The following is a 14,091-nucleotide window of genomic DNA, read 5'->3' as shown; positions in this document are numbered from 1 at the left end:
CTAATTTGTTGATTGCTGCTAGAAGAAGTTCTCTGGTAGGAAGGGTATAAAAGCTTATATACAAATATATCCTCATACCATACAGTAGTGGCCTACTCTCCTGGAATGGCGTGGAGGCTCCTGAAAATTGGGTGGCCCTCCTGGCCCCTGGAAAGGTGGTCATGTCCCACACATATTCCCTGAACCCTCCCATACTCATACTTATTCCTAAATCATGTGACTCGCATCATAAGCTCATACAAATTTACTTACAGTGTAATAGGCACTATGCAAAAAAAAAGGTCAAATTCAAAAAAATTATAAAATGTTGCACAGTAAACAGTAAGGCATGGTGCTGGTCACTGAGACTTCTGTGGTTTCCTTTTACACAGCTTATGGTCTTTGATGGACACAGTAGCTGCATGCAATGGCAGCACCAGTGTCTGGGGTACACAAGCATTGCATTTGTTTCACATTATCCATGTACACAAGGCCAATTTGTCTTAAGTCAGACCCAATTTCCCTTGAGCTCTCCTGGTAGCTCCCCGGAAGGGCTCACATACAATTTTGCACTTGGTGTGCCATTTTTTTACATATGTTAAATCGCATACATTTTATCATATATAAAAGGACTCCTGGGGAGCTGGCGGGGGAGTTTAATGGAAATTGTATGCAATACATTGCAGGTGCTAAAAAAAGCACCTGCAATGTACCACTTATGGGTCTTATTCTGACTCATCTTATGTTCTGCCACGTCTGACCTCTGACTCTGATCTGATGTGCACAAGACCGCTCATCGGATTGGATGTCTAACAGATCAAATTTTGGCCGATTTCACCCGATTTCTAGGCCCAAACCATTGGAATCAGGTGTAATCAGCCCAAAATGGACAAGTATATGGGGGCCTTAACTTATTTTGCGAAGCATTGTTTGTGGAGATTTATGGGTGTATATGAAAACATTTGTCTAGGATAGTATTGTTTGCCCCATCCTCATAGACTCATAACAGGCACATTGATGAGTTGCCATATTGTTCCATACTGTTACCGGATATGTAGTATATATATATATTATTATTATTAATAACCCTTTGAGTGCCAAAATCTCTGTGAGAGATGCGCAAAATATCCTCAAAAAATTCCAGCATTGCTCACATTTGTTAAATAAATTCAAATAAAAAATGTGGTGTAAAAAAGATATTTCTTATCTAAGGTAAACATTACAGGTCATTATGATGAATAACATTGTTTGCTTGCCAATTTTCACACCTATTTTGACAAATTCCCTTGGCACTCTAACAGTTAATGAGATTGAGATAGCAGTATTGAGAAAAAAATTCTGGGGGTGACTAAATTTTAATAGCAACCTCCTCCTCTAAGTCCTAATTGTGTTGTTATCGTTCATTGAAGATGGACAAATGATGCCACAGTATAAAAAGGTTCCTTTAGTATTCACACCACTTCTAGCAGCAAACAACAAATTATGTCAGCATGAACTGTGTCATAAACCAATATTCGAGTGAACACTGAATTCTAGACAATTGTATAAACGAAAGCTTTGGGAGTTAATGACGCTTGAAATCAATATCTAGAATTAAATAGAACATCAGGAATTGAGAGATAACAACATTGGTCTTAAAACACTTTATTTTCATCCTACTAGTGTACTTCATAAAATTCACCCTATTTAATTTTTGTTACCTTTGCTTGCATTAAGATATCTCAAGAATTAAGCTACTCACATGAATATTTATGCTCCTCAATCTATGGGAATACTTGGATTCTTTTCAATCTCTTTTTGTGGGTATTTGTGTGTCATCAGGATCCTGGTAGGACAGTTAGTCAGATAATGGTTGGGATTTCTCTCGATATTGTAAGGGAGATACAGGGATATGCTCTGAATGGGTGTGGTATAGGACACCGACTGGGGATCCCAACAGTCATTAGACCGACATCGGGATCCCGACTGCCCGGACTCAGACAGCGGGGGGGGGGGTTCGTAATGAAGCCCCTTGCAGGCTCGCTGCACTCGCCATGCTGGGAGCACAGTGGCTCGCTACGCTCCCCATCTATTCTATTCTCCCTCTATGGGGTCGTGGACCCCGATGAGGAAGAATAGCTGGTGGTCATCGGGATCCCGAGTGTCAGGGTTTTAAAAGTCGGGATTCTGACATCGGTGTAATGACCCATCTGAATTGTACAACAGTCCTTGGATTGACTTCTGTATTTCTTTTTTTTTTATTACATGGCAATCAGTGGGATGCTCCTACTTTTTAATTATCTGTCACAAAAATAGTGACATTTTGGACCCAGTGGGTTAGACCATGATCCTGATTAAAGTGACCATACCCAAGCCAGCAAACAGAACTTCCCAGACACAATTATTATAGTTTTTATGCTAATCCTAGTAACACATAGCTGTCATTTTGACCAACCTTATTACTGAATACATGAAAATAGTTTTGATGAGGTTCCTTAAAAGAAAGATAGATGTCCTTATGCTTTACAGCAGTTTTGTTGTTTTTTTCTGCAGATTTGACCATAATAAAAGCAACATAAAAATTCCATAAAAAAACACCAAAAAAACTACCACATCTATTCAGTCAGGAAGATGTGGAATCACAATACACTGAGGTGAGATATTGTGCCTGATTCAGCAAGGCTTGCAAGCTCTGAAACGCCACCTGGTCGAACACCCGCCCCCCGCCGCCAAACCCCACGGTAACACGTGAAGATATGTATGCGAACACACCCCTCGCATGCAACTGAAGGGGAAAGAAATCATTCCATGGTCGCCGACCATCGAATGATATCTCACCCCTTCAGCCTGAACTGACTTTTATTTCCTTCGGTATCCTCCAAAGGTGGAGCCTTTCCTGGGCAATGCCTGTTGTTTCCTTGCTCCAGCACCACTTCCACCCCAAGCACACCCTCCCGCAATGAACGGCCCAGCAATTGTGTAACTCACCAAAGTCATTTGTGCCGGGGATTGGCCCCCCTACAGGCCCCTGAATACAGAGGTATACAACACTGAAATTTTTTATGAGGAATTTAATATGATGAGAGATTCAAAAAGTGAGAGATTTGGTAAGACATCTCCAGTTTTTTTAAAGCGGCAATCATTTACACTTCAAAATGAAACTGGTTTTGCAGTGTAAATGATTGCAGCTTTAAAAAACTGGAGATTTCATGCCAAATGTCTCACTTTCTGAATCTCTCATCAGTGGCAAACGCAGGATTTTCAGAAGGGGGTTTCCAGAGGGGCGGAGCAAAGCACGGAGATGGACACTTAGGTGACCCACTATATGCCGGGTCAGTTAAAGTATTATAGATAGACCAAATGTATATAAATAATAATAATAATTATATATATATATATATATATATATATATATACATATATATACACACACACACACACACACATATATATATATATATATATAATATATACATACATACATATATACATACAGGGGCGTCAACAGCAGTGTAGACCCCTGGGCATAGCAGTGTATTGGGGCCCCTACCGATCCTCCAGCGGTAGGGGTGGGGGAAGCTTTGATGTCCCGCGGGTGGTAGGGGCTAGTGTATCAACCGCTCAGCATGTAGGGCCTGGATCAGTAATTTCCACTAATTACCCCTTTACTGCACAGACGGTGGGAAATGGGGTGGGAGAAGGGGCATTGGGCTGAATGAAGGGGCCCTGATACATAACTTCCTGGGTGGTAGAGGATGTTTAATACGCAGAGGAGGGGTGTATAGTGGAGTGGGCTTATTATTCATAATTTTCTGGTGGGAGGACAGCTTGCTTGACTGCAGATATCTCCAGTTCCCAGAAATAGATTTCTAAGATTTTAATGTAATTAAAAACTAGAGAATCCCACCTACCAAATGGTATTGGGGACTAGGGGATGAGAATTCAGGAGGCAGAGCAATCTGCCAACGAGTATATAAATCTACATACCAGGTGTGTGGAGCTGGAGCAGTAACCAGCTGCTGGAAGGCTGATATCTCTGGTTCTGGGAACAGTAGAGACAAGCTACTAGTGTCCATCAAAGAGGGAGAGTCCCAGCTTTTGGAATATACCCTCAGAAAAACTCTAAGTCAGAAAGAACCTGAAATATCTCACTGGGAAGAGCAATTAACAGGCTTGGATGGGGACCACTGCTTTGAAGTCAGATATCTCCGGTTCCCAAGGGCCGATTTTTAAAATTCTTGTACTCTTGGAAAGAGGGGACCCTCAGCTTTCAGCCTCGGGCCCTTAGACTCCTGGGGGGGTTTCTGGGTACTCAGAAACCCCCCCTGCGTGCGCTACTGCTCATCCTATTAAACTTCACCCATAATGTTTATATGATAAGTGCAGTGACTGGAGAAACCATTCCATTCTCATGGAACTGAAACAAATGATCAAATATAATGGGGTTATAAAAGCAAATTGTTGCACATGCTACTTATGTACGATTTTTTAAATATATTTAATAAATGTTATATACCAGGGTTGCCGACCCTCCCGGAATTTCCGGGAGTCTCCCGAAAATCGGGTCCATCTCCCGCCCCCCCGGAAGGGTGGGCAACCCTCCCGGTTTCGGTGGGGAGCCCTGCTGTACCCTGGATCGCGGCATTAAAATGCCGCAATCCTCGGGTCTCAGAGGAGGGGGCAGAGCTAAAATGACACAATCGCATCATTTTAGCCCCGCCCCCTCCACGGAGATCCCTGAATTCGCTGGTTTACCAGCATTGGGGCAGGGCTTAGTGATGTCACGCTTAAGCCCCGCCCCCTGAGCGGCTACTGAAATTCTCCTCTCCGGTCTTCTCCCGGAGAGGAGAATAAGAAAGTCGGCAACCCTGTTATATACTTTAAATCCTCTCTTGCTTTTTTTATCTTGAAAGTGTCCCCACAGTTTTCACTTTTTTAAATGGAAAACTTCCAAGTAACTACATACAGTGAGTTAAAAGTTGAAACCAAACCGAAAACACTATGATATTGAGTGCTGATTGTATAATATTCTGTACTGCAGCTGTTTCCAAAAGGGGTATTACCAAACCCCTTCTCAATCCAACCAAGTAAAAAAGAAAAAAGACGGAACAGCACTGTACTGAATAATCAAACTATTTATTAAAATGTGTATAATATCGTGGCCAACGATAAGACAGACAAGACTCACAAACATTCAGTTATTAAGAATGTATTGTATTCCACAACTGGATTAGTTTGGCTTTAGTGGTTAGTAAATGCATGCATGGTTAGAACGGATTCTCCTCTGCTGTAATCGTTTATTATAGTTAGTTTGCAAATATCACAAGTTAATAGTCCCCACTCAATGTGCACATTTCCAATGGTTTAATACTTAAGTGATTCCAGATATAACAGGGGGGATCCGGCTATCAGTCTTCAGTGATAGTCTCCGACCACTGGTGCAGTCAGTGGCGTAACTTCAAATATTGCGCCCCCCGCCAAAGGTTTCTGGTGCCCCCCACCCGCCACCCATATACTTACTTACTCAGCAGAGTCCGGCTGTCAGCAATGCGGGTGGGAGCCGGGATGTGATCGGTGCGCGTGGGAGCTGGGATGCCTGTCAGCGCTGCGGTGGTCCCGGCTCCCATCCTGGCTTCATTCTGATATGAAGAACGGATCATCACAAATGTCCGCCCCCATACAGCAGACAGTTTCAGAGAACTGTCTGCTATATGGGGGCGGACATTTTATGATGGTCCTTCTCCATAGGCTCAGAATGAAGTCAGGACAGGAGCCGGGACCACCGCAGTGCTGACAGGTAAAGCTGCGGGGCATGGGGGGCATTACAATAGCACCGCAGCCCCCCGTCACCCGCACTTACACTGCGCCTCCCCTCGACCACGGGGGCTGCGGTGCTATTGTTACGCCACTGGGTGCAGTCCTAGTTGCGGTCCTGTCAGAGAGTCAATCAAATGGATCTGTCTCAAGCACAGCCAGCCATGCCCCGTATCCGCTACGCATTTCTCCGCATTTTCCAACTTCAGTGGCTTCCTAAGAAGGCGTGTGTGAGTTAAAAGTTCACTTAAAATTGCAAACGGACATATTCCAGTCAGAGTTACCTTTAAATATATGATGACATTTCAGGCTGATGGGTCAACAGTGTCCAAATCTTTAGGCCTACTTATATGGACTACACAAATGTTGATGTATGTAGGCTTTCTAGCTATGCCAGGTCGGCTGAGCACCCAGCGCTGTTGCTCAGCACACAGTGCTGGCAGGCCACACGGAGCACGAGCTGTCAACGCTGTGTGCTGAGCGAGCTGACAGCCAGAGTGTTCTCCAGTGAGAGAACACTGGCAATGCCGATATTGATGGAAACTGTTCTTTCTTCATTCTACCAGCGATAACGATGCATAGGGCCGCAATTGCTGGCCCCTACACACACAGCGATGTAGGGTCATTTTCTAAGCGATCTAGTCAGATCTCTTAGACAATAGCTGAGCCTCAAGTCAGACCCGATTTCCCTTGAACGTCTCTGGCAGCACATCCGATTTGGCACTTGTGCCATTTTTTACATTCAATAAAAATGAAAAAAAATATTTCACCCAATTTCTTGGCCCGATCCATCAGAATCAGCTGAAAGCAGGCCAATGGGCTAGTGGATAGAGGTCTTACAGTGGCAAATTGAACTGAATCTATTCTGTAATGGTGTGTTTCTTGTATCGTGGAAAAAGTGCTATTATGGGGTGTATGTGTGTTGTGTAGATTACCCTCCAATGTTATTCTATTAAAGTTGCAAATATTTAAAATATAGTTAACATTGTGAATTCTGGCACCTACTGTATCCAAAAAGTGGATGCTAAATTTCAACTAATTGTTTCTGGATTGTGTAAATCAAATCTGTCATGTTAGGAAGAAAAGTGACATTTTCTATAATTTAATATTTCAGCTGAACAACCCAAAAGGGCACAAAGTAAATTATTAGAATACAGTCCTTGTTGGTGTAAAGTAAATCAATGTGACAGATTAATTATCTCAGACACTTTTCACCAGTAGCTCTGTGATCTACATTGCACATAAGGTCAAAAGCTGAAGGAGTTTGAAATTACTGGAGAATAAAAACATAGGAATAGAAATGAGCAACCCATATTCTGTCAAAATCATAAAAAATGTACAAAGTAAGACTTCTCAAGCCAGTGGTGCACCTGTATTGGGGGCAGCTTGCGCAGTACCTATACCATATAAAAAAAAAAGGCCTTGTACAGCACCCCTGGTACCCAGAAAACCTTGCTGAAGTCAACCAGTATTGAGTACAGGGTGGGTTTTAGAGATGTGGATCCACTGCCCCATTTGTTAAAATGCATCTATTCTATGCATAGTACTGTATAATTATAAATTATATTTTCAATTGTAGTTCCTTTTTACATATAAAAAATAATCAGATAAGTAAAACAAACAATCCTCACATATTGTACTGTAAAGCAAAATATTCATAAATAATCTTCCCATATTGGGGATATTCAATGATGTCTGGATTTTTTGTCTTGACAAAGACCTATTCAATCATCATAATGTCTAACACTCCCATCAGCAGGGCCAGCATTCTTCCTGCTGCTGTCCTGTTGCTGTCAGCACTGCGACTGCCCCAGTGTCTGAAAGGCAGCAGCGCTGGTAGCTAGAAGCTCCTCATGCCGCTGTGACTGTGGCAGAGGATGCTGAAAATGGGGCAGAGCTACCAAAGACAGAGGGAATGGAGCTCCTGGAGGCAGAGGGGCAGAGCTAGCCATTCGCAGAAGCAGAGTTGGTGAGTATAACCTGGGGCATTACGTATATGGCACTACGGAGGCATTACGTATATGGCAATGGTTCCCAAACTTGGTTCTCAGGACCCCACACAGTTCACGTTTTACATTTCACCCAGCAGACGCACAGGTGCATTCATTACTCATTGACACATTTGAAAAGATCCACAGGTAAAGCATATTATTTCACTTGTAATTCGGTGAGGAGACCTGCAATGAATGCACTGAGTGGGGTCCTGAGGATCGAGTTTAATATGGCACTATGGGGTAGGGTTATGTAAATGGCTCTATGGAGAGCATTATGCACTATGAGGGGCAGTACGCATATGGCATTACAGGGGGCATTACATTTATGGCACTACAGGGGTGCATTACATAAATGGCACTACGGTGGGCGGTTATTATGTATATGGCACTATGGGGGCAGTACTTATATATGCACTACAGGGAAGCATTACGTAAATCCCTATAAGAGCTGGGGTGGGGTGACTCAATGAGTCCCCACATCGGGTGACACCAAACCTAGTGATGCCTCTGAGTGTGATACAGCTCACTATCTGTCTTCAGAGTTGCCTCCTCTCTTCAACTTATGGCTGTCAGTACTATTCCATTCATATGCATCTTTCAACTAGCATCATCTGTGCAGCTATTCACTGCTCCTGCTACCACCTTGTCTCCAGGCTGCCTGTATTCATCTGCTATTCATACCAAATATAAATAGCCTGTGCTGCAGTCCTGAGATACTCAGCCATTAACCTTGTCTGTGTGCCTGCGCTAATAGCCTTGTGGGCCCCATTCCCAAATCCCAATGAAAAATTGCTAAATTGTTGTCGTTATTTAAAGAGTGAAGAGTGAGGTCTAGTCTATTGAGTGAGTGACATAATGTCACAGCATTATCTACATTGCGATTGGGGGCTTTTGTCAAATTAATGAAAACTGGCGAATCGCAGTGTTATAGCAGATGGCTTTATGGTCCTTGTGCCAAATTATCAGCCACCATGTTTTGCCAATGAAAGAATCATCTGTTCTATCATGGCCTTTAAATGAGCATGCCCATAGTTTACACAAACTGTAGGCTACACCTGTGATTTCTAGTTTAGCATGCTTGGTTAATATTTTTTCCCAGAGGAAGCTGAACGCAAATGCGCATAGACCACTAGCAGCTCCGTATATAAGAGCTATGTTTTTAATGTGCATTATATTCTGTGCTTGTTTATTTAATTAAGAATAATTCTTATGTAATGATATTGATTTTCTGGTGCTAGAGCTATAACCAGCCATATGGGAACCCTCTCAGATTCCCCCAACTATAAGTATCTGTGCTGACGCCATATAGTATTTTAAAGGGCAGCCGACAAATGAAGGGCACCACCAATGATAGTTAATTATGCCAAGTGATAACATTGACCGATTATATTCAATAACATAACATTTGTGTCTATGGGGCAGATGTATTAAGCCTTAACAAGAGATAAATGCAAGGGTGATAAAGAGAGATAAATGTCCAGCCAATCGGCTCCTTACAGCCTGTAACATGGCAGTTAAGAGGTGATTGGCTGGACGTTTATCTCTCTTTATCACCCTCGCATTTATCTCTTGTTAAGGCTTAATACATCTGCCCCTATATTAGAATAACTACAAAGAGCAGTGAAATAGCAGTGTTACCGCCATTGTTAGAACAAATTAATAAATTGTTACAAATATTCAAATTTCTTGCAACTCTTTCTGTCTGACTCCCGCGATCATTAAGGGATTCTAGATGATACTATCAAAAGAGTAGCGGATGGGAAATTGTAACTAACCATGAACAAGGTACCCATTTCACTGTGATGAACAACAGTTTACAGGCACAGCTAGGACTAGGAGCCATTACATACACTAGAGCAATAAATAATTATAAAAAAATAACAATAACTTTCTGTTTGTGGGGTAATCTGATAAGATATATAACAGCCATTTATGAATGAGATATCTAGGGCAGAGTGTTATTTGTAAAACATAACTTATCTCTCCCTCTTTCTTTGGTTAATATCATAACATAGTTTTTATTTTAGTTGCTATTTGCTCTGCTGTATACTATAATTGTAATTGATTTATACTGCAATGATTTCATTCACTCATGAAGTGATGCAATATAATGAACACAAGGACAATATACACAGGGCCGGCGCCACCACTAGGAAAATATAGGCATTTGCCTAGGGCGCCGGCCACTGGAGGGTGGCATTGGCTGGTATTCTGCCAATTAGCGTGCGCCGTGCGGCCAGTGTTTTCACAACAGAAGCGCTTCCGCGTAGCCAGGCGGATAGCACTCGTTATTAAATTCTTATTGACTGCAGGGACCCCCCGCTGCCGCAAGCTTTATATACACAGCTGCAGGACAGGTACACCCCCCCCCCCCCCCGGCACCGGGGCGCCCCCACCCCGACTCGCCTGGGGCGCTCCGGTGCCTTGCACCGGCCCTGAATATACACAATATAATGAACACTAGCAGAACTAGCAAAAATATCTAATTGCAATCCCCTCACATATCTCCATCTCTGACTCATGCTCAGAATGATTACTATGATGTCAACAGTAAACTTGATTTTTAAGTGTTATGATACAGCCAAAATACTGTATTATATCTACTTCCTCCCAATGCTCCTGTTCCATTTTGCGAGGTTTCTGCACACAGAATTGGAAAGTGATTACAGTTGCAAGAAAGCTGTCACATTATAATACAATTCTTCTGGTCATCTATTTGTCACCTCAGGTAATGGCATTTTTCTCTCTGTAATTTGATATATTTGTAACACTGTAAGTGATTTCAGAAGAAGCTTGTGTTTAGTGAGCTGGAACCAACATTGGAAGTTATTTATTAATTGTGCACTACAATATATACACTTGCCATCCACCCTCAGGACATGTCTTCTTATATAGATGTGTCCTCATACATCTCTTGCTGCAGCTGCAGTCATGCCAAACAGTCCATTTGGCACACCAGATCCCAAGACACTCTATTGGTGTTGGCGCTTTTTGTATATCAGTCTAAGTATCTAATGGTGATATCGAAATGAACAGGGGTAATTGCCTCACCTGGGGGATATTCAATTAGCCCCGATAAGGTGGCACATGCCACGGCCTAATAAAGATTTTCCTCAGGCAGTCAAAACCAAATCCCGATGGAAACTTAATTTTCAAGACTTCAATCAGGAGCAACACTTGGGCTACTGTAGCAGAAAATACACAGGTGTCACTAAACCTTTGTATTTTTGGGAGATTTTTTTTTTCGGGTGACCAAATTGGATAGCCCAACAAAAAAACAGAAAAACATCAGATATTTGTCTCCGATGCTCCTTTGAAGCCAATAATCTGCAAACAGAGTGATATAATACATAAGTCATTACTGTTTTCCATGCAAAGTTGTGTTGTGCTTCATATACATTCTCAGCCAAACACAGGTATACAGGTTTTGCCTATAAAATTATTTGGCATAGTCGGTTGCATCTTAGTCGCATTGCATTGCAACTAAGACAGTTTCGACAAAAGAAAAGAGAAGTCTGATCACTAGTACCAGTCCTCTTGAGGCAAGATGTACATTGTGTACTAATTCTGAGGTGCCCGCAGAGGTGCAGAGTGCAAAACTGGACATGGTTCATCACATGAAAGTCCATTCACTTTCTTAGCATTTTGCGTGCTAAACTTTTTAAAACGGAAATGTAAATCTCTGCAAAGCAGAAATATGAGATGCAAAATGATTCCTAAAATTAAAGGTTGAGACCTCAAGAGCATCAACTTTCAGCTGGTACAAAATGTGGTCTTTTCGTTTAGGTAAAATAGTCAAGAAATAGGTGCACATGCTTGTTTTGCTCATTGCAGTAATAGCACAAATAGTGCAAAGTGAAATATAATTTATTTACTAATCCCCAAAATGAGGCATGTTATTGTAACTACTCAGTTTGGACTGGAACATGAAGGGCTCAATTGGGGAAGGCAGTGGTAATGGTACATGTTGAGAGGTGTGGCCTATGTCCAGAGGGGGTGTGGCCAGTCACCACAGAGGTTTGGCTAGCACGGACGGTGTAATGGTTAGCTTTACTGCCTCACAGTGCTTAAGTCATGGGTTTGATTCCCACCATGGACCTAACTGTGCAGAGTTTGTATATTCTCCCCGCACTTGCGTGGGTTCCGTGTACTCTGGTTTCCTTCCACACTCCAAAAATATACTGGTAGAATAATTGGCTTCCAACAAAATTAACCCTAGAATGTCTGTGTGCGTGTACATGTGGTAGGGAATATAGACTGTAAGTCCCACTGGGGCAGGGACTGATGTTCAACTATTCGCTGTAAAGCTTTGCGGAATATGTGTGCGCTATATAAGTAACTGTTAATAAATAAAAAATAATTGTCTAGGCACCTTGATAAATATATATAGTGAATAGAAATACTGTTAGTGCATGCATGATAATGTGCCCTATTAAAAACAGCAATGCACTTTAGAAAATACACAAGACTCATATGCAGTATAAGGTAACATACTTATAATAGAAAAGTGCACAGTCTGGAACCTAATTCCTAAAGGAGGAGTTGGGACTCGGGCAGTGAGTCCCACCAGGGGTTTCCCCTGTACCAATGTGGGCCAGTCCAGCCCAGCATCTACTCCAATCTTCAGGAGAACTTAACTCTGCACAACTTCTTCTTTGTAACTGTAGAGAGCTGAATTTGTTCTGCCTAAACTACTGTATTTAGGTAGACTTTAGTAAATCTCAAGTATGCCACAGTTTACTTCAAATTATTTTGTATATTGGTTGTTCCTTTAGAAACAAAATATTCAATCACAGCTTTACAATATTTTGATATTGTTTATGTCATAAACATCCAATGTATTATAAAAAAAAAACACAGAAACATCAAACTAAAGTTTTAGAATCTTCAAAACCTAATGTGACATTTTATCATACACTTTTACATAGCTAAATATATTGCCCCAAACATGCTAAACTTTAATCAGATTAATATGAGAATTACTGCATTAAAAAAAATATGTTGCGGACTATTTAGGTTACCTGTGATCGCTGTATTTAGGCCTTGTCTTAATTTCTTTTACTATCCCATGTGCAGTCACTTAATAGTTTTGTCATCATTTTGCATTACTTTCTGATTTCCTTGTTTATTAACAAGCCCATACCTTTCTAGCAACAAAGCATTTTTTTAAATGTACTACGTAATTCTGGGCTCCGCAGTGCATAAATTAATGGGTCAATGATTGAATTGCACAATATAAGTGTGCAATTGATGTAAAAGGTTGACATATAACAAGAACAGTAAGGATTATGTGGACAAAATGAAAATAAAAGCAGATGAAGAATAAATGGAGACCAGCAGCAAATAAAAACACCCAATAAAATGGTCAATGTGATAGCTCCTTTCATATTTGTCCGATGCTGCGCAGAATTCCATTGGCCAGAGAGTGAAGCTATTTTTTTGGCATGCGATTGAGCCAGAAGAAACATATGGATGTAAAGGCAAACTATAAACACTAATAACAAAAGAAACATAACAGTAAAACACAAAATTGTTATGGTGTCATGAAAACAGATAACTATGCCTATTCCACATCCACCGCAACATATCCAGATGGCAGCCAAAATAATCCAAGCTCTTCTGAGGGTCATGATGTTATGATAACGCAGGGCATAGAAGATGGTAATATATCTATCTGCGGCTATAGCAGACAGGCTAAATATCGATCCAAGTAGAGACAATACAAAGAACCAATCCATAACATCATCTATCTTTTTCTCATATATGCCCTGTTTTTGAAGATGACCGAGTCTAATCAAAATCATCATGATGTTTTCCAGAATTTTGTACACACTCGCCAGGATATCAGACATGGCTAAACTGCATATGAAATAGTACATAGGCAAGTGCAGTTTCTTGTTTTTGATCACGGCAGAAAGGACAAAAACATTTTCCAAAATGCCAACAGCTGAAATAGCAAAGAATATTTCTTCTGGGATATTGATAGCTAAGCACGTTGTAAGATTTGAAGACACTGGTGCTATATTTGAGTAATTAACACTTTGATCCATCATTTCTGCGGATACTTCCATCTTCATTTTGTTGTCTTGATATGTTAGCTTCCAATAGTCTTGTATTAAATGAATGTATTTTAAACTGCAAAAACAATACAAAAAAGTATAAGTAAGAAAATAATAAGTACCTTTTCTATTTATATAACAGCACAGGGCTCTGCAGGAAAGGATAAATGGTACAGTTCTAATAGGTTTAAAGGATCACCTACAATTGCAAGTCCTAGTTATTGGTGAACAGAAACATACAGTAATTACATAAAACACTCTTTTAA

The 14,091-nt window shown here is 41.2% G+C and overlaps 1 protein-coding gene across 1 annotated transcript; it reads right to left on the bottom strand.

Annotated features, from left to right (window-relative positions):
- Nucleotides 1-12,913: 12,913 nt before the first annotated feature.
- LOC146005717 (adrenocorticotropic hormone receptor-like) lies at nucleotides 12,914-13,780 on the bottom strand (the record flags this gene model as incomplete). Its single annotated transcript, XM_083145144.1, has 1 exon — nucleotides 12,914-13,780. A coding segment is annotated over one exon (867 nt), but the record flags the coding sequence as incomplete, so codon positions are not given.
- Between the last annotated feature and the right edge of the window lie 311 nt (nucleotides 13,781-14,091).

Source organism: Crinia signifera, chromosome 5, assembly GCF_055691185.1.
Source record: "Crinia signifera chromosome 5, ASM5569118v1, whole genome shotgun sequence".
NCBI lineage: Eukaryota > Metazoa > Chordata > Amphibia > Anura > Myobatrachidae > Crinia > Crinia signifera.
Note: the sequence above shows the minus strand (reverse complement) of the source record. Positions and strands in the feature narration are given on the sequence as shown.